The sequence below is a fragment of the Vigna unguiculata genome, chromosome 8 (genome assembly GCF_004118075.2).
Source record: "Vigna unguiculata cultivar IT97K-499-35 chromosome 8, ASM411807v1, whole genome shotgun sequence".
Taxonomy (NCBI): domain Eukaryota; kingdom Viridiplantae; phylum Streptophyta; class Magnoliopsida; order Fabales; family Fabaceae; genus Vigna; species Vigna unguiculata.
Genome location: NC_040286.1, coordinates 31,017,428 through 31,041,990, shown reverse-complemented (window position 1 = coordinate 31,041,990; position 24,563 = coordinate 31,017,428). Strand labels below are relative to the sequence as shown.

The 24,563-nt window shown below is 32.7% G+C and overlaps 4 protein-coding genes and 2 non-coding genes across 8 annotated transcripts; 4 read left to right on the top strand and 2 right to left on the bottom strand.

Annotated features, from left to right (window-relative positions):
* Window positions 1–29: 29 nt before the first annotated feature.
* LOC114194445 (CBS domain-containing protein CBSX3, mitochondrial) lies at window positions 30–3,368 on the top strand. Of its 2 annotated transcripts, none has more exons than XM_028084659.1 (6): window positions 30–171; window positions 1,009–1,275; window positions 1,359–1,440; window positions 2,133–2,206; window positions 2,747–2,807; window positions 2,989–3,357. In XM_028084659.1, exons 2-6 carry the CDS (start codon window positions 1,018–1,020, stop codon window positions 3,129–3,131), a joined length of 618 nt encoding a protein of 205 aa, XP_027940460.1. In that variant the 5' UTR covers window positions 30–171; window positions 1,009–1,017; the 3' UTR covers window positions 3,132–3,357. The 2 variants fall into 2 exon arrangements, with proteins under 2 accessions (XP_027940460.1, XP_027940461.1); XM_028084660.1 differs by having other exon boundaries at window positions 160–564; window positions 2,989–3,368.
* Window positions 3,369–5,279: 1,911 nt separating this feature from the next.
* On the top strand, window positions 5,280–7,928 carry LOC114193525 (transmembrane protein 56-like). 2 transcript variants are annotated; one of them, XM_028083357.1, is made up of 8 exons: window positions 5,280–5,627; window positions 5,823–5,911; window positions 5,984–6,122; window positions 6,287–6,361; window positions 6,462–6,583; window positions 6,663–6,734; window positions 7,437–7,496; window positions 7,599–7,898. In XM_028083357.1, the coding sequence occupies exons 1-8, from the start codon at window positions 5,517–5,519 to the stop codon at window positions 7,633–7,635; spliced, it is 705 nt and encodes a 234-aa protein (XP_027939158.1). In that variant the 5' UTR covers window positions 5,280–5,516; the 3' UTR covers window positions 7,636–7,898. The 2 variants fall into 2 exon arrangements, with proteins under 2 accessions (XP_027939158.1, XP_027939157.1); XM_028083356.1 differs by having other exon boundaries at window positions 5,292–5,627; window positions 6,663–6,738; window positions 7,599–7,928.
* Window positions 7,929–10,374: 2,446 nt separating this feature from the next.
* On the top strand, window positions 10,375–12,658 carry LOC114193417 (calcium uniporter protein 5, mitochondrial-like). Its single transcript, XM_028083206.1, has 2 exons — window positions 10,375–11,352; window positions 12,051–12,658. The coding sequence occupies exons 1-2, from the start codon at window positions 10,789–10,791 to the stop codon at window positions 12,534–12,536; spliced, it is 1,050 nt and encodes a 349-aa protein (XP_027939007.1). The 5' UTR covers window positions 10,375–10,788; the 3' UTR covers window positions 12,537–12,658.
* Window positions 12,659–14,038: 1,380 nt separating this feature from the next.
* TRNAF-GAA lies at window positions 14,039–14,111 on the bottom strand. Its single transcript has one exon. It is a non-coding gene; the product is annotated as a tRNA-Phe (tRNA).
* Window positions 14,112–14,205: 94 nt separating this feature from the next.
* On the bottom strand, window positions 14,206–14,278 carry TRNAF-GAA. The gene has a single exon. It is a non-coding gene; the product is annotated as a tRNA-Phe (tRNA).
* Window positions 14,279–14,388: 110 nt separating this feature from the next.
* Window positions 14,389–22,118, top strand: LOC114194500 (sister chromatid cohesion protein SCC4). The gene is made up of 13 exons (XM_028084766.1): window positions 14,389–14,822; window positions 14,913–15,064; window positions 16,575–16,716; window positions 17,196–17,312; window positions 17,463–17,964; window positions 18,599–18,637; window positions 18,738–18,859; window positions 19,397–19,543; window positions 19,745–19,834; window positions 19,933–20,057; window positions 20,637–20,842; window positions 21,314–21,438; window positions 21,525–22,118. The coding sequence occupies exons 1-13, from the start codon at window positions 14,610–14,612 to the stop codon at window positions 21,711–21,713; spliced, it is 2,169 nt and encodes a 722-aa protein (XP_027940567.1). The 5' UTR covers window positions 14,389–14,609; the 3' UTR covers window positions 21,714–22,118.
* Window positions 22,119–24,563: the final 2,445 nt, after the last annotated feature.

Below are 24,563 nucleotides of genomic sequence, written 5' to 3'. Positions count from 1 at the left end.
ATGATCCAAAAGTATAGAGAGGGCCCCACTTTCACGGTCATTGTGAGATTTGAAGAACAAGTCAAGTGTTGTCAGTGTCTTACAAGGGTAGGGCTAAGCTCAGCCATTCTATCTACACGCCGCTCCTTCACACTCTCACTCTCTCTTTCACAACCTTCACCTTAATCTCTGGTATTCTTCTTCTTCCTCTTCTTCTTCTTCATGATCTTATCTCACCTTTCCATCTTCCTTTGAGCCTTGTGATGTTTGGAAATGAAGGATCTGAACAGTTTCTGAGTTGTGGTTGATATGTTGTTGTTCTGGGTGATCATTAATGTAAACTCTAAGGGTCCACGTCTCACCTATCTTAATTTAATTCGAAAGGGATACTGGTTGGTCAGATTTGAATGAAAGACTAATAAAGGCTTGTTAGTTTTAGTTAAGGTTGTGTATTGATGCTGATGTGGGTAGGGTTGTGTTGTGTTTATTGATTTGGTTTCTCGGGGACCAGGTTTTGTTTTTGTGAGCTTTTATATATTTACATCCAATCCTTCATCCTTCGGCGATCTAAGAAAGAAATCTGAGGTGAGAGTGTGATTCAACTTTTATGTCTATCTGGGGATTGGATCTGCAAATTCTGCATGTTTCGCTGTTTTTTGTTTTTTTCTGTTAATATTTTGACATATTTTCAGCTTCTGATAGGTGATCTTTTTTTTCTCTAACATGTCTCAACTTTCCTGTTTGAGATTCTTCAATGGATATATGAAGATAAGTAAATCAAATGATTTCTATGATTTGAGCCAACTATTTGTTAATTGGACACGAGGGTTATTCTGTTCTTGGAACACAAATCCTGGATCCAAAACTAGTTCTATAGAATCTCCCAATTTGCATGTAGTTTGTTCTTGTACGATTCTTTGGGGAGCGCAGTTTTCATCAATTATTTTCTCATGAATCTGTGCATGGATATAGTTGAGACTGATTAAACTGCGAAATCGAAAATTCTAAGATGTTCTATCTGGTTGTTAGAGAGCTAAAATGCAAGGAGGATTGAGAACATTTTTGTCCAACGGGAATGTCATTAAAAATGCTGTTCTGCAACGGGTTCGCAGGGTGAATCCCCTGTTACAGCCAATCGCCTCCTCACGGTTTGAATCTGTTACACCTGCTCGCATTGAGGAACATGGTTTTGAGAGCACAACGATTGCAGACATCATGAAAGATAAAGGCAAGGGTGCAGATGGATCCTGGCTTTGGTGCACCACGGATGATACTGTTTATGATGCTGTTAAATCGGTAATGTGTATTTGATTTTATTGCAATAAATCTGGGAGTTTACAATGGGTTGATGTATGTTCTTACATTCACATCCATTGCAGATGACCCAAAACAATGTTGGTGCTCTGGTTGTTGTGAAACCTGATGCGAATAAGGCAATTGCAGGGATTATAACCGAAAGAGGTACCCGATCGGTGTACTCAGTTCTGTGATAAACTATGTAATGGATGATTTAGTTTTCTTTAGAAAATGATGGCTTATGTCTGATGCAATTCTTTACCCTAATGTCTCTATAAAATTGTTTGGAAATGCAAAGTAGTGAACATAGATTTTCTATGTTATAGAAACAGAGAAAGAGGAGGGAGAAGCTCTTCATCTGTTTCTCCCTATTCGTGATATATAAGATCCTAAGATTCTATTTAGATTTGGGGCTATATTTTTGGTAACAATAGTTCAGTTCTATATTGTACATGTTTTATATGTTAAGCCATTGAGCATCATATACATAATTGCCTAACTGAACATGAAAAAATAGATTGGTATGCTTGACACACTTGGCACCCTGTAAAAACAAAAAAGGATGACAAAAAAGTGGGTTGTATTGTATTCAATCGATGGTGCTTTTGGCTTTCAAGATTCTCTGTATCATGTGCTGTGTAAGTAGTAACTACCTGCATGTGCTCTGATAAGAATGCTATGATTATTGGCTAACTAGCTAATAATCCAGGAAAAGCTTTTGCATAATGCAGTGGAAGAAAATAGTATGGTCTTTTTGTCAATATATTTTCTTGCTGTTAAATGGTCTTATTATCTACAGCACTGTATGTTTATCCCTTGGTCATTTGTGCTAACTATTTGGTCCTTTTCTCATTCAGATTACCTGAGAAAGATCATCGTGCAGGGAAGATCTTCCAAGTCTACCAAGGTTGGAGATATTATGACTGAGGAGGTATGTGTGTTATTGTATTTCTTGTGTTTACTTCAACTTGGAGAAATATTTATTATTTCTACATAGCCAACATGCACATGTAGAAAGCTTTTTGTTTGCATAAGATCATCCTTTAGATCCATTTACTTATGATTTTAGGGTTACTTTTGTGTGTACACACATCTTATAACATTTTATACACATTCAATATTACACGATTCCCTTCTTCATGCATTTCTTTGTTTTCTATATGATATCAAGAGTCCAAATGATCTATATAGAGAAGGAATTCTTGGTGTAGTTCCTCTTTTCTTAGTCTCAACCCTAAGCTCTAAGTCTCTTTCGTAAATTTTATGATTACGATTGGGAAGAGATTTTTACGGTAGTTCCCTTCCTCTAAACTACTTTGTTTTCTACACTTTGGAGAAATAAACTACCATACACACTGTTATTCTATATTGAACCTGCGATTTGTGCTATGTTATGTGTTCATAGAATTAAACTGTTCCCCTTGTTAGTGGTGTTCATAACTACACTAAAATTCTAATGTTGTGAGTGCAGAACAAACTTATCACAGTCACTCCTAATACCAGAGTTTTACAGGCTATGCAACTGATGACTGGTATGTATGAGCTTTGAAACATTGTTTTAAGCAATCAACTAATAAAAAATCATCCTTCATATGACTTCTGAGATAGTTATTCATTCGGAAAGATCATATAACTTTATGATTTGAAACCAAGATTGATTAGATAAGGTTGTAGTAACTCATGGTTGTGATCTTATTCTGGATTCTGTTGCAGATAACAGAATCAGACACATTCCTGTGATTGATGAGAAGGGGATGATTGGAATGGTGTCGATTGGAGATGTGGTTCGTGCTGTGGTGCGTGAGCACCGCCAAGAGGTTGAGCGTTTGAATGCTTTCATTCAAGGGGGTTATTAGGTGATGACGATGATGATGAAAATCCCTGAAGAGCACTCAAGCTAATTTGGATTAAGTAATAAGCCTGAGTGCTTGTAAATATGTTATGGCCACAGTGCCTACTCGTTTGCTTCCCTGTGATTTCGGTTCTATGAACATTAACCCTAATGGTGTAGCAGCATGTTAATAATAACAACTGGATGCAGTTTGAATCTGTTTTCAACTTTCCAGAACATGTTTCACTGTTGATTGAGTGCATCTTCTAATCTGCACACTACAGATGGTAACCTTTTTTTTTTGCCCTATCATGGTCTCCACAGTTGAATATGTTACTTTTACACATAATATTGTCGAATAAGTGCTTGATAATAATTAAGAAAAAAAAATTGAACTCCAGTTATTTAGAGAAATTATGTGTAAGTTATCTATCTGACCACTTGCTTTCAAAGAAAATAGGTTATATATTGACAGTATAATGTACTGTCGTCTAAATATATAATATTTTATATGGTATTTGCTTTTTTATATTGAAAAATTAAATTCTTAATTCGTAACTATTAAAAAAAATTATGAATAGAAAACTGTTAAAAGTTTAAATTTTACATTTATATGTTGAATAAAAACGTTATATGTCGTCATTTATTGATATGTTGTATCATTAGGTTTTAACTTGATAAAAGACTCTTCTTTTTCATCTGTTTCTGGAACGGTTACGAGGTTGTAGGTTGACTTTAATAAAACTACCCTTCTCTCCTTTTCCTATGATTATGTTCTAAACAAAAATGACATTACTTTTTGAGATGTGGCAAATAATGTTTAAGTGGATCTGCATTAAAACATGGACCTTCTCTTCATACTACCCATAATTTATCGGAGAATCCTCTAATTTTCAAAATTTGTCATAAGAGTAACTTTTGGATTATTTGCTAATAAACTTTTTGAAACATATTTTTTTATTCCGAAACATTTCTTTTCGCTAAAAAAAACTTTTTGAAACACGTTTTATGGATTTTCTGGGACATACTTTTTGGAATGGAATTTGCAGAACAGGATTTATGGAATGGGATTTCTGTAATGTCATCTCCAAAATAAGAATTCTGAAACATGAAATATATTTTGAAACAAGGTTTCTAGAATATGATTTCTGGAACAAGGTTTTTAGAATGTGTATAAAACGTTTCGGTATAAATATTTCAAAATGAGTTTTACTTTTCAAAATATATGAAATGTGTTCCAAAAATAAATTTCCAGAACGAGCTTTTTTCTGCAACACGTTCTTTCTTCTTCTTCTACTGCAGCTGCAGTGGTTTAGTACAGTGATAGAGAGTATTTTAGTCTTTTTATTAGTATGCGCTGCAGCGATCAATGATGAGGTGCAGAAACCAAAAGATTAAAACAAGTGCATGAGCCCAAACGTATACATATAAGCCCACATGTTTTTATTGTTTTTGTTTGCGCATTGTCATTCTCCGGTTCCAAAAAAATAAAGATTGTAGTTGTAATTGTATTTTCAAAGTTTATATGTTCCTTTTTTATAATTTTGGAGATAGGAGAAGTGTAAACTATAAACTTTTTTTATTTATAATTGATCCAATTATAACTTAAAAAGCCAAGGAAAAAACAATAATCACTACTATCTTTTATTAATTTTTGAATATAATTTTTATAGATCTTAATTACGACGACAAATCACGTCAAAGCTTACATAACGCAAAAGTTACAACCAATAACGTGCGTAGCTTGTAGAATGGATCAGAAGACAAGTGAAGCTTCTGCGTCAAGAACCCATCATTTCTTGCTCATCTTCACTTCTTACAATTTATTATGGTACATAATTGCTTCTCATTAAGTTGATTTTACTACTTTTATGATTGGAAAATTTCCTTAAAACCTACTTCCTTAAAAATGATAAATTTATTGCCTTTTTAAGTGAGAGACGGTACTATAATTATTTTATGTAAGTTTTTTTTTATAAGTTTGACTTACTCGTATTATTATTAACAATACGTTTTTCCAATGAGTTCTCTTTAAAACGCATCATCAACAATGTAAAATTTATAATTGATTAAGAAAGCAAAACTCAGTGTACATATATTGCTCCAACTTTAAACCTTAAAAGAAGTGTGCTTTTTGTCTTTGTCCCACCCAATTCCTATCTCTTTTGTTTGCTTTCCAAGGAATTTTGTGAAGTGGGAAAAGCGAAATGGATGGCCACAATGTACTTAAAAATGACACAAAATAATTGACTTACGAATTATTATGGACATGTTTTTGTATTTGTTGTGAGGAGAGACTCCTCCAACACCATTATCGTATCTCTCCCTTATAATAGAATATACTTTTCATATCATGTCATGTCTTCGGTGATGTTTGGTTTGATACAGAAAATCTGAACAAAAGGGCTTCATGGAATCCACTTCTTCTTTTGGTTCATTCTCCTTTTACGAGTATGCTAGTCCAACCAAAGTCGTGCTATGGCTGGCATCTATCTTCTCTGGCATAATCTTCTGTCTTATTGTAAGTAAACTCAGATTCTTCATTAGTTCTGTTCTGTGTGAGATTTATGAATGGAGTTTCTGTTTGTTCCCTCTTCAATTTCTGAAACATATGTTCAGTTTTATCTGAAAGGGGTTAATTCCAAGAATGACTAGTTGTAATCAAGAACTTTTTGTTGGCAATTTTAAAGCCTGATTGTTCTGTTCCTTCTTGAAGGCTTATACATCAACTGCTATTTTGAGTTCTTTGTTGATCAAGAAATATGGCAAATTGAGCAGTGCAGAGAAAATTGAATGGAATAACAGGTGAAGTGTTTTTGCATAGTTGCATATTGATTAACTAATATTTTCTGAGTATTAACATAATTTGCAATGCAGGGGATTCTCTACATTTCATGCTCTTTTTGTATCATCTGCATCTTTCTACCTCATTTTCTTATCAGATGTATTCAATGCGAATTCACAGAACGATGTAGTTATTACTAAATCATCAAGGTTATCAGAAACAGTATTAGGGGTAAGTTGAAGATACAAGCAAATTTTAGTTGTTAGTCTCATAACAAAATTTCACTTGTTTTGAAACATTGTTGTTAAGATTCTATCTGTGATGATACTATTTGTGATTTGTTTATGACTGTTAACTTGTTCTGTTTTGGGTTTTCATTACACTTCCCTGCACAGATTTCTATTGGTTATTTTCTAACAGATCTGGCTATGATTCTTTGGAACTTTCCAGCTTTAGGAGGGCTTGAATATGTAAGTAGATATATTAAAACATTAGCAATAATATCAATGCACTATCTGATAAATTATTTTAATCTTATCCTTTTGCACATCTTTTACTTTCAATGTTTAGGTTCTACACCATGGGTTATCCATAGGTTCCATTACACTATCCTTGCTAACTGGTCAAGTTCATATCTACATACTAATGGTTCTTTTCTCTGAGAGTACTACTCCTTTTGTAAATCTTAGATGGTAAATCTCTTGTTCAGAATTTCATTTACCTTCATGTACTTTTTGTCAACATTACTTATAACATTAGTTTTATATATAGGTACTTGGATATTGCTGGCCTTAAGAGTTCCAAACTTTACATTTGGAATGGCATTGCATTGTTCCTCGGGTGGTTGGTACTACTACTGTCTGATAATTTTACTCTTGACCTGACTCTAATTCCTGCTAAGTAGGTTAAGTATTGATGGGATTTTTCAAGGAAGTTCCATCTAAGAGAGGTTATATATAAGCGACTTTAGTTTTTAACCATAACACTACTTTTAACCTAAAATCTCGAAACATTGAGTTTATCGGTCGTGGACTTAGATTATTCCTTACAAGTATACTGTTCAGAACATTGTAATGATAAAATATACAGATAAGTATGTGCCATCCAACCAAAACATGGATCTGAAAATGCTGAAGCTATTTGATTTTCAACACCAAATGCAGAAATTTAGTCCTTACAATAAATGTTAGCACGAATGTCAAACTTTTGTTGTGACTTTTGGTTTTAGTTGGTTCCGTTAGTTGTTATGGAACTACTTTTCTTGGTAGTTTCATGTACAAAACGAGTCCAGATCCTTTATTAAATGTTCTGATGCTGTATTCTGTTAAACATTAAAAATACATTAACTTGATAGTTTAAATTTATTTTAATATATTTGAAAACTTTAAAACAGTAACCATCATATTATTTTGAAGGAACAATAAGAAAAAATTTAACAGAGAATCCAAATTCTTACAAAACCAGTTAGATCTTACTGAACATTTTATGCAGAGTGATTTCAACCCCTTGAATTTCTATCCTTAATTATTGTGTTCTCTGTGGTAGGTTGCAAGGATTTTCTTGTTCATGTTCCTTTTTTACCATATATGGACCCGTTTGGTTGAGGTTAGCATGTGCTCTATGATACCCTGTGACCCTGTTACATAAGTCTTCACAGTTTTCCTTCTTCATTGCACTGAATCAAAAACTCTACATGGTTGATTTCAGGTGCAGGAGGTGTTTCTTTTTGGCTTTTACACCTTGATTATGGTGCCTTCTGTGTTGGCAGTGATGAACATATTTTGGTTCTGGAAGATTGCAAAGGGCATGATTAAAACTCTCACTAAAGCAAAACACAACAAGGGAGCATGACAATGTACTCTTAACATAGTATCTTGACACGGCCAACAATTGTTTTATGGTACAGTTACAAAGAACACTTTTGTTTTAACTTGAAATTGTAAGATTTACTTCAATTGTATATTTTGAAATTTGAAATACTCAATTGAAATTCTTTCAGTGTCAAAATATGATCTCAATCATTTTCTTAGTTTTTTCTACTGGTTAGTTGATAAGCTTGAAGGATCTAACTTATGGAAAATGTTAGTTATCAATTATGCATGAGAATCTGTTGTTGTTATCTTTATGGAAAATGAAAATAAATTATTCTCTTTCCATTACTGAATCCTACTGATATAATGTTAGTCTAATTATAATTTCACGTAATTAGAAAATACACCAGAATAGTATCAATGAAAAGAGTAAATATAATTTTAACTTTGAGCTTTACAACAACTTTATTTTCACCCATAAGACCATTCACTTTTAAGATTAATATCATCATTAAAAAAATAACTTTGCATCTGTAAAAAAGAATAATAAAAGATAAAATAGTGGATGCAAACATTTATTAGATGTGAATCGTATATTCAGTATTATTTTCCATTTATGATTAGAACTTCACATACAAATTAACATTAATTAATTTTTCACTTCTACTATCTATAATTAAAATAAAGAAATTCGTGCTTTTACTTGTAAAATTACCATAAAATGTTACTTCATTCCAAAATCATTCCTAATTATTATTATTATTATTATTATTATTATTATTATTATTATTATTTCATATAAGAAAGACTATTACTTATGTAGTGTTTAAATAAATTATTCTTTATTTCATGGTTTTAAATAAAAGAATAACTAAATAAATATAACATGTTGTCCAACATTTGATGGAAATTGTTTTAAAAAATATTAATTATTAAAATAAAAGGTTAATATTAAATTATAACTTATCTAAAATAAATATTACAATAAAAGTAAGGTTAAAATATTCCTTACGTTTTTTTCAAAAATCTTAAATAGGTTCTACAATTTTTTTTTTAGTTTCAATTAAATCCATATTTTTTAAAATATGTAACAATTAGATCCATTCTGTTAGTATGGTGTTAACGATGTTAATGATGTGCCACCTGTCAGCTATTCATTTTTTTGAATTTTTTATTTTATTTTTATTTTTAAAATTTTTCTTTCACTTTTTTTATTTTTTTTGAAAATTATTCATGCCACGTGCCACGTGTCAAGTCAGGTGACATGTGTCAAGTCATTGTCTGAATCTCAATTTGATCCATATATTTGTTATTTTTATTACATTTCAGTCCATTTTTTTTTAAATTTTAAATATATTTATTTTAACTTTTTACAAAATTATTTTCAAATTTTATATTTAAATTTATAAAATTTTTATTTTTAATCCAACTCTAAAATTTGTATATAAATTATTTAAAACAATTTTGTAACAAGTTAAAATAAATATTTTAAAATTTTAAAACAAAATATAAGTAAAGTTTAATGTAAAATATAAATTTAAATAAACTTAATATTATTAAAATATTTAATAAAAATATCATTATAAAATTTATATCAAAGTTAAGTTTGGTCTCAATTTGGAAAGGATGAAATTAAAAATTAAAAAAAAAGAGTGAAATATAATAAAAATAACAAATATAGGGACCAAATTGATATTCAAACAATGACTTGACACGTGTTACCTGACTGACTTGACACGTGGCACAATATTAACAAGATACGTGACAAATAATTTTCAAAAAAAAATCAAAAAAACTGAAAGAAAAATTCAAAAAAAATTCAAAAAAAAAAATTTTAAAAAAGAAGAAGAGCTGACATGTGACACATCCTTGACACCATTAACACCATACTAACGGAATTGGCCAAATTATTATACATTTAAAAAAATATGGATCTTATTGAGACTAAACAAAATCTTGGAACGTATTTGAGATTTTTGAAAAAAACGTGGACCAAAGGAGTATTTTAACCTAAAAGTAAAGATAGAAATGATGAATTCTTTTAAGAAAAATACTCTCATGACACCTCAAACTATTAATATTTTAATACATTTTTTACACTTTAACTTAAAATACTAGTACTTATATCAAAATGTATTTTTTCCTGTGGGTATTAAAGTATCGTTTTTCTTAAAATAAAAAACAAATTTTGTCCTCTTTTTTCCTGTGTAACCATTACACCATGTCTCAAGCACAAAAACAACATTTTGAGGTATAAATCACACCAGAAAGCATCACGTTTACAGTAAGCAATTTACAAACCCGAAAGAATGAACATCGTACTAGCCAAGAATCCAACTTTGGTTTTGTTACACGAAAGCCAAGAAAAATTGTAGCATTAACTATTGAAGAGCATCAACTTTCCTTAGTATGTGATCTCAGTACCTACAAATGATGTCATGTCATCAATGGCAATTTATTTTTATCACCAATGAAAAACTTTTATTTTTTTCATCTAAAACATTTTTTAATCTATTAAACTATAAATTTTCATCCCCAAATAGATTTATTTCTTATATATTTTTTCCTTAATCCAAAAAAATCTCATATTTACCTGTCTTTATCCTCAAACAGAAGCGTACATCGGTGTCTCTGTTGAAGACAGTGAAACTACCAATCAATTTTGTGGTGTAAGACTGTTAGCTATTTACACGGGAATGTTACGGAAACGGAACACTGATAATTCGTGGTTGTTGCATGTGTTAGCTTTCACAGACGTGTTTTGACGTGTTTTCTTTCTATATACTTAACAAGCTTTGCCTTTTCTTTCCCGAAATAGGTTTTGCTTCCTCTCTTCTTTTCATCCCGCGATGTCTTTGCCTCTATTTCCTCCTTTCCTCTTCTATTTTGTATTTTTTCATTTTATTTTTAGTACCAGTAAATGCACACATTCTCTTTTCTACAAAGTTCTTAACATGCAAATCTGAGAACTAAGATGGGTTCTGGTAACGCTTGATCTGGGCACGGTAAGTCGTAATTACCGTGCTAGGTAGTGTCTGTTTAGGGTAGATAAAAGTTTGGGCCTTTTTGTTTCGGGGGTGTTCAAGATGTGGAGTAGATATTGGTGTGCCGGTGGTGGAGGATCGATTCTGAGGCAAAGGGTGTCTTTTGTTTTCAATGGAAGCCATGGTTGTGGGGGAAAGGTTCAAGCTTTTGATCCTTTGAGGGGTTTTGAAGGGGAATGTGGTGGAAGGAGAGGAGGGGTGGGGTTTGTGTTGAGGCAGATGAAGAGGGGTGTCTGTTCTACAACTTCGGTTTCACACCCTGCTTCTGATGGTGCGAATGGGAATGGGAATAGTAATAATAATAATAATAATAATGATAAGGATAAGGATAATAATAGGAGTAATGATGATAATGGGAATGGAACAAAAGGGTCAATGTCCTTCCGTGAGGCGAAGAAGCTTATGAGATTGGCGAATGTGGAATCGCTGAAGGAGAAGCTTGAGAGGGAGGAGAAGGATATGATTCCCTACTGTGAGCTTCTTCAAGAGTGTGAGAAAATGGGTGTTGCAAGGAATGCTGAGGAGGCTGCAGCATTTGCACAGTGTCTTGATGATGCTGGGGTTATTCTCCTCTTCAGAGACAAGGTCTATCTGCATCCTGATAAGGTAACTGCTCTCTATCATCATTCTATCATTCAGTGTTTGATAATTGTTTCTCTCTCAGAATGAAAAAAAAAAATTGAATTTGTGATTGTGTGGATCTCTTCAAACATGATCAGATCAAGCATGTATTCAATATCAGGAGATACCATTTATTACCCTTTTTCATGGTCCCCTTCATTTATTGACATGAAAACTCTGTTGTCTGCATTAGTGTTAGTTGTTTCAAACTCACTGAAACATGATATTTCATCTAGTGGAATAATATTGCGTGATCCACGTATCCAACCTTATTAAATGAGTCAAACATTGTTATTGGTACACACTCCATAATAGAAGGCATGGATACTTCAAAATTGTTCAAAATTGTTAACTGTGTTAAACACACAAATCTACTGTTTTTATCTGCAATTTGTTGAGTACTTCTGTGTTGTTGTTCTTTTAAAATTGGAATTTTGTTTTAGCAATTTATTTTGACCTTGTACGCAAACTTTTATTATATTTATCATCTAAATAAAACTTACCAAAAGCATCTATTTTATCTTAGGAGTAACAGATTTGAAAGTGAATAAAATAGTGAGACGACTAGTATAAAAGTAGAAGGATCCATAAACCCGTTATTTTAAAAGGTTTTTGGTTGAGATTAATGTTCTGATCTGATATCTGATGATGACCCTTTTGTTATATTGTATGGTGAATATCAGGTGGTGGATATGGTTAGAAGAGCAGTGCCTCTGGCACTAGCAGATGATGGTGATCCAGTGATGGAGGAGCTAAAGAAGATGCAAGAGAAGAAGAGAGAAATTGATTCCTTGGCACACAAACAGGTTCGGAGAATCCTGTGGTCTGGACTAGGATGTGGTGTGTTCACTGTTGGACTGTTCTTCAGGCTAACATTCTGGGAATTCTCATGGGATGTGATGGAACCTATCACATATTTCACCACTACCACTGGTTTGGTGGTAGGCTATGCTTATTTCTTGTTCACTTCTAGAGACCCCACTTACCAAGACTTCATGAAGAGACTCTTGAACTCCAGACAGAAGATCCTTAACAAGACCTTCAATTTTGATGTTGACAGATTCAATGAGCTCCAATGCATGTGCCATAAACCTTTGAATGCCAAAGCCATTTTCAGAAATCGCCTTGGGGTGGAACAGGATTTGGAGGATGTTTTGCGCAAAGATTAACCCACTCACTAACTTCTCTTTCAGTATGAATCATATTCATACTTTTGGTTTCTAAAGATAAATCTTTTCCATTAACCCTTACCGAACAAAATAAGAAAAATGTTTCATTATTCATTTATTCCTTTTAGTTGTATAAACTTTATTATCAAGCCTTTATACTTGATAATTAAGAAATCACTTTAGTTTCCTTCCGCTATTATTTTAATCTCTTTAATTCTTGTCATCTCATCTCATAGAGACTAAAAAAGTAGTATGCATAAAAACTAAAAGAATGAGGTTTTTCTCACCATATTAGTTCAACTTCAAACAAAAATTATTGAAATGGACAAATTTTTTATTTTTAACACACATAGGTACTTCATGTTTGCGTGTCGTCATTGCGAATACGTTGTGTATTTATGGCACGACTTTAGATTTCTTAAAGTAAAGTTATAGATTTTAGTTCAAAGGCATCGGCAATAAGTCGTGTATATATGATACGACTTTAGCCTTCTTAAAATAAAGTTGTAGATTTCAGTTCAAATTAAGACATAAATAACAAAATGGAAAAAGTCGTAACAAAATGGAAGAAGTTTGTGCACTGTAGCACCGATAGATTTCATTTTAAGAAGTTTAAAGTTGCGATTTATAGGATTATGTATTTAAAGCTTAAAAAGATCCAATTATTATAACTATAAAATGAGCAATTCAACTGGTGAAAAAGAAAAATTAAGTTTTTTAATAAATTGGAATTAGTCTATGCGCCAATTAAATATTATTTTTTCAAAAAACTAAAAATGAAAGAGTTTTTATAAATTAAATTATACATAAAATAATTTTAAGTTACAGAAACTTATGTTTTTATAGAACTGTTTATAATTATAAATTTATCCAAACAAATTCATTAATTAGAACAAAAGTTTTAGTTAATTAACCTTTGTGAATTTACATTCGAAAGTGACCACATGATAAATACCCTTCAATTCGTTCATAATAATCCTAATCTGCGAGTCGTGTTGATTTAAAATTGAAGCAATTTTTTAAATATAATTTAAAACTACTAGTAATTAATTCATATGAGATTTTTAATAAAAATAAAGAATATTATTGAAATCGTTCAAAAGAAGTTAATTTTAAAGTGCTTTAAAACGAGAAATTAAGAACGTTAAATATAATTTTTTAATTAAATTGAGATATTTTCAGAAAACTATATATTCCATTTAAGTATATGCAAAAAAGAAAAAGAAAAGAGATTGCTTCAGATATTTAACATTTCTTTTGAGATTGATATATACGATTTTGCCCATGAATAGAGTATAGCCAAACAAAAAAGGGATCCATTGCGATATGAATTAAGATAATAATAGAATTATGAGTTGGATTATACAAAGCTCAGAGAATTTTAATTGGTTATCAGAAAGATAATAGATAAATAAATAATTGATTATCCATATTCAAAAACTTTAAATTTGAAAATTAAATATTTTTAAAATAAAAAGGAAAACAAAAACCATATTTAACATTGCGATGAACGTGGATCGAACACGTGACCTTCAGATCTTCAGTCTGACGCTCTCCCAACTGAGCTATCCTCGCAGCTTGTCGAATTGATTGAATGAAATTTTATCTGTAACTTGGATAATTAGATATTTTAAATCAAAATGAAAAAACAAAAATACTTTGTAGACTTTGCGGTGAACGTGGATCGAACACGTGACCTTCAGATCTTCAGTCTGACGCTCTCCCAACTGAGCTATCCCCGCAATTTATTAATATCATTGGATATTAAAAGTTTAAAACTTAATAAATTAAGGTTGGAGTAAGTAGCCCAAGAAGGGCCCGTTAAGGCACGACACCGAATGAAGAGCCGAACTGTTTTGTTTTCTTCAAATTTCGTTTCTTTTCTTTTCCTTTTCGTGGCTGACTTTTGACTTCACATCTAAGCATAAGCAAAGTAGCAAGCGATAAACGGGAAAAGCGAAACGCAAAAGTGGTTGTTGAATTTGGATGTGGAATTGTGGCGTTCGAATTGGAGGAAGAGAGAGGAAAACAGGATTAGCATAACCGCAGAAGCAGGCGCAGAATCGCGTTTCGATGGAGGCGGTGGCCGAGGGTCTATGGGGACTCGCGGAGTACCACGAGAAGAGAGGAGAAATTGGGAAAGCAGTGAAGTGCCTCGAAGCCATATGCCAAAGCGAGGTTTCGTTTTTCCCAATCGTTGAGGTCAAGACTCGTCTTCGCATTGCCACGCTTCTCCTCCACCATTCGCACAACGTAAACCACGCCAAGTCCCACCTCGAACGTTCCGTTAGTCTTCTTCTTCTCCTTCTCGCTGCTGTTAGTTTCCACTACTTCAAATTCTTTGCTTATGGTATTTGTTTTGGTTCTTTTTTGCAGCAATTGCTTTTGAAGTCTATTCCGTCATGCTTCGAGTTGAAGTGCAGAGCGTATAGCTTGCTCAGCCAGTGTTACCATCTCGTCGGAGCTATTCCACCGCAGAAACAGGTCTTGCACAAGGGACTTGAGCTCACTGCATCTGTTGGATACGAGTATGTGTTCTCTTTCCTAGATCTTTCTCTCCGGTATTTTAATTTTAGGTTTTAGTTTAGCTCATCTTAAACTAGTGGTTTGCACTTTGGACTTTGAAGAATGAAACGTAGTTGTAGCTTCAATGTTTGTTGTTAGCGTGCTTGCTTCTTACCATCAATGGTTGTTGTCACTGCTGCACTTTATTGTCTGATGTTATGCTTCACAGTTTGGACGATGCCCATCTGTTGTTGCCACTGGATTTGTTTAGACAAACTTCTTCTAGGAGAGAAAAATAAGAAGAAAAATGATGAAATGTGTTTCTCCATAAATTAAAATTAGCTTGTAGTGATGTGGACTATGCTGGGTTTAGAGTATGATGGGATTGCATTGGATGGCAATAGGAAAGGTGCGGGTTTGATTGTAACAGTCCCCGAAATATAAACTCATTCCTGAATGGATATGGAATTTGTGTCTCATCTCCATCCCTATTGGATGACAGGTATATTGGCATCCATTCGTATATTTATTAAATAATTTCTTACAAAAAATAAGGATTGTAGTAAAAAATGTATTTACTAACAATTCAATGTTAAACTGACATATTTTCTTCTTTTCAATGTTAAATAATAAGGCATTAATTACAGTTGCATAAACCTCAAAATAAAGAACCAAATTAACTAATAATGCTTTAGTAATTTAAAATGGAGTCAAATATATACATACTCATTCCATTTCTGTATGCGATTTAAAAAGTTGGGTATTTGCATACCCATACCCATACCCATCAATTTGGATATTCTTGTCAACATGTGGACGGATTTGGTGTCCAAATTTTGGACAATACCACGGAAATGAATTTATTTGTAATATCTAATATTGCATGTTTTTGGGTGGAAACACATGTCTTCAAAAAAGTTAAAACCAAAATTTTGACCTATGGCTCAAGGGGTGAATGATTTCTTATGGTTGAATCTTTTTTGGATAATCCTAAAGTGGAATGCGAAATACCTATAATTCTCTTTTGAGATAATAATAGGCTATTTGTATTGCTCACAATTCAGTCCACGATAATACCAAACACATAGAGATAGACCAATACAACTTCAAAGAAAAACTGGATAATGGTCTTATAACTGGTTCCAATATACCATTAGGGCTTCAATTAACATATTTGTTTACGAAGGGACTTCTTACGGAGCGGTTTTATGATCTTACATTTAAGTTGCAAATGGTAAATATCCATTCACTAGCTTGAGGGGGGTGTTGAGATATAAGGAAATACTATTAATTATTGGGACTATCAATATATCGTAGGGATGGGATGAATAATTATTAATTATTGTATTTATTTCAATAATTTATTTCTAGAGTGGTAGCCTATTGTACAGTTTACATTAAGAATCCCAATCAGGATTTCTTCCCTATGTTAATCTCTTCCCTTGCCTTTCTCAAGTCTGACTAACACTGCTACTACAACTACTGTCACTACTGGTGCGACGTATTCATGGTGTCTGGTTTATTTTTTTGAAGGATTTCAATGAAGTTGTGGTCTTGCAACTTCAATTCACAGCTTGCAAATGCTTTATCTATTGAAGGGGACTACCAGGGTTCAATCTCTGCCTTAGAGTGTGGATATGTCTGTGCTACTGAAGTATGCTTGCCAGAGTTGCAGGTATGCTGTCAAAAGTTACAAATTTACAACTTACGTGAAAAGAAATGTTATTTGCTTCCTTCTCTTCATTTGCCACCTATTCGATGGTGAATTTCTAACTCTAATAGATAGAACCTTCTGGAAGCTTGTTGTCTTTCACATCTATTGTGTGTGTCAACTATTAAGTGTGTGTTTGGTTTTCAGTTTGGGAGCTCAAACCCAAGTTTACTTTGCGTGGAACGTCACAAATGATTTGTGACAAATTTTTGTTCTGTTTCATTAAACTCCAAACGTTGGTTGCTTTTAAAGCAAAACCATAAAGCTTTTCTGTTGAATGAGATTTTCAGTTTCATTCAACCAAACTTAATTTTTTTAACTGCAGATCAAACACACTCTAACTCTCTACTTTGCTAAAATAAAGGGCACTCCATTTGTTATGAGTTTACTATAATATTTCCTATCAGCTGTGTGTAATTTCTTGTTTTATAACAATGGAGCAGATGTTTTTTGCCACTTCAATATTGCATGTCCGACTCATGCAATGGGATGATGATAATTTGGTTGAGCAAGCTGTTAATAAATGCAACGAGATTTGGGAGTCAATTGATCTAGATAAAGTGAGTGCAAGTGTTCTTTAGCTTCTTACTTTTTTAGTTTTCTTTGTGCAGACAATGTACAGCTGTAGAGACTGGATGTTTTTAAGTGAGATATATCATGATTTATTCTGCTCTAATTTATCTTCTCTCTTGCATCCTAACACTTCTCAGCGACGACAATGCCCTGGCTTACTATTTTATAATGAATTACTTCACATATTCTACCGATTGCGACTATGTGATTACAAGAATGCTGCACCCCATGTAGACAATCTGGATGCCGCCATGAAGTTCGATATGCAGCAAACGCAGCAAATACAGGAGCTAGTGAAGGAGCTTGATATTTTAGATCAAAGTCTCTCACGATCTGACCTTCATTACAGGGATAGGACAGCATTATCTAGAAAGCAAACAATGATTAAGGAGCAACTCAGCAGCATGACTGGGTTGAATTTAATTGGGCAGGAATCACTGCAACCAGTGTATTTTGGGAATGTCAGAAGGACCATTGGAGATAAGCTTCAGTTAGCACCTCCTCCCATTGATGGTGAATGGCTTCCTAAAAGTGCTGTCTATGCATTAGTTGATCTAATAGTCGTTGTATTTGGGCGCCCAAAGGGACTTTTTAAAGAATGTGCTAAACGCATACAATCTGGGATGCATATAATACAAGGTTGTTCAACAGCATTTTTAGTGAGTTTGTGTGTTTTATTCATCATCATTTGGGTTTGTTCCAATTTATTGCTTTCCTGAAACTACATCTGCTACTTTTAAGTACAAAATAATGATTTCTCATGTGAAATCGATTTGTATTTTTGCTGTCCAAATAGCCCTGTGATAATTTTCGAAGTTGTCTGATTTATGCCCTTTAACTCGCAGTTCCACCATCTATCAGTTTTCAACTATTCTATATGTCCAATCACAACCATAAAATGTCCTTTTATAGTTTTCTTAGCTAGGCTTTAATGTGAAATGTGTTAGGAAGCGTCAACTGATTAGAAGCATTACTCTGTTGAATTATTTGTTCTGATTGCACGATTTATGAGTTCAGTTGTTTCTGTTATTCAAATGGATTTCCATGTTAGTCGCAGCTGTTTTATGGCCTGCTTTGGAGATTGAAGTTGTAGCCACTTTGAAATTATTTTCCTTATGAAAACAATATTTCTTCTTCTGTAATAGTGTCTCACACTGTAAATGTTGTAAATAATGTATTTTACAATTTTCTATGCTAATGATTATTAGTTGCCATATATGTAAAATCATTTAATTATATATAGTTATTCATATTTTCAAGTACTTCCTTGCAGATGAGTTAGTAAAGCTTGGAATTACTGATGGTGTTAGAGGTGAGATTTGTTATTCCTAGCTTGTCTGCTGTAAGATGCTTAGGCTGTCATGCAATCAAGAATTCCTAATGCAATTTTGTTGACCCTTCATTTTTACCAGAAGTGGATTTACAACACTCTTCTATCTGGATGGCTGGTGTGTACTTAATGCTACTAGTTCAGTTTCTTGAAAACAAAGTGGCTATAGAGCTCACACGAGCAGAATTTGTTGAAGCACAGGAGGTTGGTTATCTTCCTATGGTCTATTTTGTCAGCACCAAGGAGGAAAAGACATGATAGTTTGCATTTATTTCATACAATTTCAAAATCACGAGTAATAAATAATAATCCACCTTGATAGCTGGCTTGCTTCTGCTGATATTTTTCTTGTTCTTGTGGATTTATAGAGTGGTATTCCATTACATTCTGGAATTGAAATTGTGTTAGGAACCCAGAGAAAGTAAAAGACAGAACAAGACTAAAAGAAGCAAAGATAAAACCTTGCACTGTATTATTCACTTTACACACAGTAAAAGCCAAAGCATCCAAAGGAAAACTGATTTCCTTTCTCACAGGGTTATCCCTGTGACAAACATCAACTCTAAAAACTGCTCCTCAACATCCCGCAAGATAAGAATATATAGACTTTCCTAGAAACTTCCCTCCCACCCCTCCATAACAACTAACAATTTTATTATTTTTATTTTTAAATTTCTTCCTAACTCTCTCATTACTTCCATGCCTAACAAATAGTTAATTATTACCACTGCAATTTTTCAGGCTTTGGTACAGATGAAAAATTGGTTCATGCGGTTTCCAACCATATTACAGGCATGTGAATGCATCATTGAGATGCTTAGAGGTCAATATGCTCATTCAGTTGGCTGTTACAACGAAGCTGTTTTTCATTATATTGAGGCAGTGAAGGTATATATGTATGCATATTCTGTAACATAGATGTGATATTTTAGCAGTAAACAAGATGTAGTTTCTACAGTTTTGATAATTTTGACACATATATGCTGTTTTGGCTACATACATATTAATGTTTGTCTGTAGAGCTTGTTATGAATTGTTGATGGAGGTAACCTCATGGTATCCAAGCAATGACTACATATTTCTGTGTAGCTTACAGACAGCAAATCAATGCAAGCTATGTGCCAAGTTTATGCAGCTGTCTCTTACATCTGCATTGGTGATGCTGAATCTTCTTCACAGGTGGAGAAATGCCTCTAACACAAATTAAATTGGTCCTGCATATTTTTTCAGTAGTTTTATTCCATGAGATTTTTTATTGAATGATATTTTTCCCTCAGGCACTTGATTTGATCGGCCCAGTTTATGGAGTAATGGATTCTTTTGTAGGAGTTAGAGAAAAGACAGGTGTTCTTTTTGCTTATGGTCTTTTATTGATGAAGCAACAGGATCTACAAGAAGCAAGGTAAGTTTTTAAATAACTAATGCAATAACCTGCACAGGTGTTGAGTTTACAATCTAGAGTTTAATGTATTTGTCTATTATTTTTTAATTTAAAAGTAAATTTGTTAGTGCATATGTGTATAAAAATTTTTACAACACCTTGAACTTGTAGATTAGAGTAAAAAGTTAGCAATGAAAAAATATTTAATTTAGCTTATTTTAACTATGCATCCAAATTGGAAAATGCACTTTACCTACATTTATTTTATTCATACTTTTGTTATATAGTATTTAAGATTCTTGGTTGAACCATTGACTGGATTACTTCATTGCGTCAGTTTTTGGAACATGGATATGGGAAGAATTATTATGCCTTCTGTTGGGTTTCATTCATATAAAAGAACCAGTGCTATCAGTGCACACCTTAGTTGGTGGATGTTTCTTTAAATGATTGTCATGTAATGTAACGGATTTGACTGTTAAATGGACCTCAAAAGTAAGTAATCTCTAGAATGGAATCTCACTTGCGACTGATCTCTTATCTCCATCGACATATATAAGTTCTACTTCTTCCTTTGTCTAAGTTGCAAATTTGTTGCAGAAATCGCCTGGCAAGGGGATTGCAGCTGACACATACATATTTGGGAAACCTTCAACTTGTTTCACAGTATTTGACAATCCTAGGCAGTTTGGCCCTTGCATTACGTGACACCGTACAAGCCAGGGAGATATTGAGATCTTCTTTGACTTTAGCAAAGAAACTTTATGATATTCCTACTCAGATTTGGGTGCTATCTGTTTTGACCGGTACGTTTATCTTATCTAAGACTACCAAATTTGCGAATGCAACAAATCTATCATGACTTTAAGTGTTCCCTAGTTGCACACTTTGTAGACGAGTACTTATATTGCCATCTGAGTGTCATGCCTTTCTTATTTATTGTGCTCATTTTTGGTTTGAACTTTTTGATGACAAACCTTGTGTATGCGGTATATTATTTGGAGGTTGGGTGTGTGTGTATTCCTGTTTTTACAACGGTCGTCCTTAATTGCGTGTGTGTGCCTGCATGTGCTTCCTGTTTTTACAATGGTCATCCTTAATTGCATGTGTGTGCATCCATATGCTTATGTATGTGTGATTGAAGATTATGCATGTATATTCCTGTTATATTCCTGTTTTTACAATGGTCGTCCTTAATTGAATGTATCTCAATGTTTCTTATTAGGTTTCTTTTATTTAAAAAAAAAATGTTCAAATATAATTCCTGGTTCTTGTAGCTTTATATAAAGAATTAGGTGAAAGGGGAAACGAAATGGAAAATGTGGAGTATCAGGCAAAAAAAACTGAAGATTTGCAGAGGAGACTTGCTGATGCACATGCATCCATTTATCATATTGAAATTGTAAGTTCTTCTCGACAAAGAATCGGTATGCAGTATGACTTTTGGATTTAGCAATTTATTGTTTATTTCATCACTTTGATTAACAGATTGACAAAATAAGACTTCAAGTCCATCAATTAAACGATTTGGACATCAAGCGTGCAATGGCAGGCCCAGCTCTGGGAATCAATCTTGATATCCCAGAATCTATTGGTCTGTCGGCAGCCATGCCTGCTCCTTCATCGTCAAGGCTTGTTGATATAGACACCAGAAGACGTGGAAAACGGAGACTTTAGTATGTTCCTTGTGCAGGCAAAGCCATTATATTTTTGTGAATTAGTTGCAAGCTATTGGTCCAAGGTCCAAGTGGGTTGAAGAGTTAGTAGATAGGGTTTCCAGCAAGGTTTTGTTTCACGCGCATCACTGTAAAAGATTCTGTACAGTTAATTAAAATGTTATTCATAAGTTATAGAGGGGATAGATATTAGAAGCTACCAATTAACATTTAGAATAGGTGCTTATTTCTATTTTATTCTTTTTGTATCGAAAGAGAGAAAAAAAAGTAGAGTAGGTTTTTTAAGGCAGGTCCTTAGGATTGTTGTTTGTTCGGCTGTTTATAGTATTTTTCAATTCAAAGAAGTCAGTATGCATTCTTATTTGAAGATGTTATATGTAAATTAATTGCAATGGTTTTAGTGAAATAGAATTTCATGTACACTACATCTAGACGAAATGTTTTGTTCTTTGTCAAAGTTAATCATACCATTCATGATTATGGCTGATCTACTTGTTTACAAAAGGAACTTCATTTGCTTTGGCCTTTTTGCCGCTGTTGTTCATGGTTATTCAATACAGAATGCCAGAAGCTTAAATGTGTGTAGATTGTTCGAATGTTGTAAAAATTGGCTTCAATTATCCACTCGGTCCTCTCAAAATGTGAATGTGCTATCCACTTTTGTGGGTTGTAAGAATACTACCTTGCTGTGGAGTGAGTTGATAATATTCTGGTGTTAAACTGGAGTAATACGCATCGTTGTTAGCAAAAGGCAATGTCCACTAGACATTGAATTATGAAAATTAGCTTTTGTAAAATGTGTGAAAAAAAAAAAGACTAAAAGTTTCAAGGGACGTAACTGAATTGCAGTGTTTAGTTTGAGATTGTGCAATTTTATTGAATGAGACGGGAAAATGTAATCTTATATATCTGGAAATGTGTTGTTCAATAGGATACAAATATCAATTTTCAAACTATATTTTACTTGGAAGTTTAATAATGTTATATTTATGTAAATTTGTTATGCCATGCTGTTTTTTTCAGAAATGATAGTTGTCCATAAAATAAATCTATGAATGTTATATGCATTCAATAAGAAAAAAAAAAATCTGCAGTGAGATCAATTAAATTATAATAAGAACTTAGATCCAAGTATTTATGATATCATGCATGATGAGGAGGAAGAGGGTGTTGACTTATGGAGATGGACCGAGAAACTATGGAAGTACACCAAGAAGCGCCCCTTGATTCGTTGGAAGAACAATGCCAACATAAGTTGCAATAAAAAAAGTTTTATTTTCTTCCTGCATCTCCATAATTTCTAATTGCATTCCTATAAATTTTTAAAGGGCCATTTTATCTTTCCTAAGGATGACTTTTTGATCACCTGTTTTAGAAACCGTCTCCAATAAAATTTTCATAACAATTTTTTTTAATTAAGTTTTCTTAAATGTATGAAGTAAATTTTAGAAAGAACTTTTTAGAACAAAATATTTGGAAGATAAAGCCTAAAAGAATTAAGAAGGATTAAATATGTTTTTGATAGTGAAAATTGAAATTAGTATATCTTCGAAATTTTGTCTAATTTTATCTTCAAACTTTAGAAATACGTGAATTCAATCGTTCTAACCAAATTTTATTAAGTTTATTTTACGATTTAAATGTGTTTCTTAGTTAACATTAAAAACATAAATATATTAAACAATATAAATAACTCAAATGTTATCATAAAATATGTTTGATTTAACAAAATTTAATTAAAATAATTAAATCCACGCATCTCTAAAATTAACATACCAAGAAGATACTTACTCAATTAAGAAAGATTTAAACATGGACAATTACTTCCTTTACTTGGATAAATTTCTTCTCTCATTTCATCAAAAGCTTTTAGAAAATAGATGTTTTCGTAAAAGGTGTGATTAATTTCTGGAAAAAAAATTCCAATTTTTTTTTCGTGTTCCTAAAACTAAAATTCGATAGGAGGTAGAAAGAAAATGAAAGGGTAATTGCCTTAAACATTTAAATTCTTTAGTCCCAAGTTCAACTTTATATAATATGTAACTAGTATAGGTTATAGCTCGGGTTTGAATGAAATGATCTATAATACACTTAAAAAATATTTCTTTTATTCTTTGTGATGGAATTAATGGTTCTTTTATTAATCGTTAGAAAAATTGTTATGTGAACAAAGAAAAAAGACACTTACCGTTGTTTATGAGTAACGTATTGTTAAACCTTTATCTTGTAATTCATCACCTTTTGTTCAATGAACTACTAGAGAAGATGCATAAAACAAGTTTGCTTTCTAAAAGGCTCCAGTTTTATATAAATCAAATGCATATTACACATCATAAACAATGAAAAAACAATGTGTGGTTTATTTGAAGATAAAATAAACTCATTTAGTAATTAAGTGTCAACCATAATTCATTATTTACTGAGATATTTATTTACAGTTTATCTTTTGAATTTTGTGAAGTGAAAAAGCAGAATGTTATTTATAGTGATCTTTGATTCAAGATATTCGGAATAGAACATAGATGTTTATTTCAATCCCTTCATTGAGGATTTAAAATTGTTGTACAATAAGAGGATTTAAAATTGTTATAGGATGAAGGAATTGAAATGCTTGCTTATACATCTTTCCAAATACGTGCACGTAGAGGTGTCAATTTGGCTCCTAGCCCTGGTCCACTCTTCATAAAGTCTCCTTTTAGGGGACTCCCAAATGAGGGGGCCAAAAAAAAGCCCCAGCCCCCAAAGTCCCCTCTCTAGTGGGTTAGGGCTAGGGCTAAGGTGGGTTAGCCCCCTAAATAATCTACATTAAGCCAGAGTCAAAGATTAAGTTGAGCGACCCAAACGGACTCGA

Coding starts and splice junctions, on each gene's coding strand:
- LOC114194445 (XM_028084660.1), top strand. CDS start 1,018: ATGCAAGGAGGATTGAGAACATTTTTGTCCAACGGGAATGTCATTAAA. Junction 1,441..2,132: donor AGGGATTATAACCGAAAGAG/GTACCCGATCGG, acceptor TTTCTCATTCAG/ATTACCTGAGAAAGATCATC. Junction 2,207..2,746: donor GAGATATTATGACTGAGGAG/GTATGTGTGTTA, acceptor TTGTGAGTGCAG/AACAAACTTATCACAGTCAC.
- LOC114193525 (XM_028083356.1), top strand. CDS start 5,517: ATGGAATCCACTTCTTCTTTTGGTTCATTCTCCTTTTACGAGTATGCT. Junction 6,123..6,286: donor TATCAGAAACAGTATTAGGG/GTAAGTTGAAGA, acceptor TTCCCTGCACAG/ATTTCTATTGGTTATTTTCT. Junction 6,739..7,436: donor CATTGTTCCTCGGGTGGTTG/GTACTACTACTG, acceptor TCTCTGTGGTAG/GTTGCAAGGATTTTCTTGTT.
- LOC114193417 (XM_028083206.1), top strand. CDS start 10,789: ATGTGGAGTAGATATTGGTGTGCCGGTGGTGGAGGATCGATTCTGAGG. Junction 11,353..12,050: donor TCTATCTGCATCCTGATAAG/GTAACTGCTCTC, acceptor GGTGAATATCAG/GTGGTGGATATGGTTAGAAG.
- LOC114194500 (XM_028084766.1), top strand. CDS start 14,610: ATGGAGGCGGTGGCCGAGGGTCTATGGGGACTCGCGGAGTACCACGAG. Junction 18,638..18,737: donor AATTACTGATGGTGTTAGAG/GTGAGATTTGTT, acceptor CATTTTTACCAG/AAGTGGATTTACAACACTCT. Junction 19,544..19,744: donor ATTATATTGAGGCAGTGAAG/GTATATATGTAT, acceptor ATTTCTGTGTAG/CTTACAGACAGCAAATCAAT.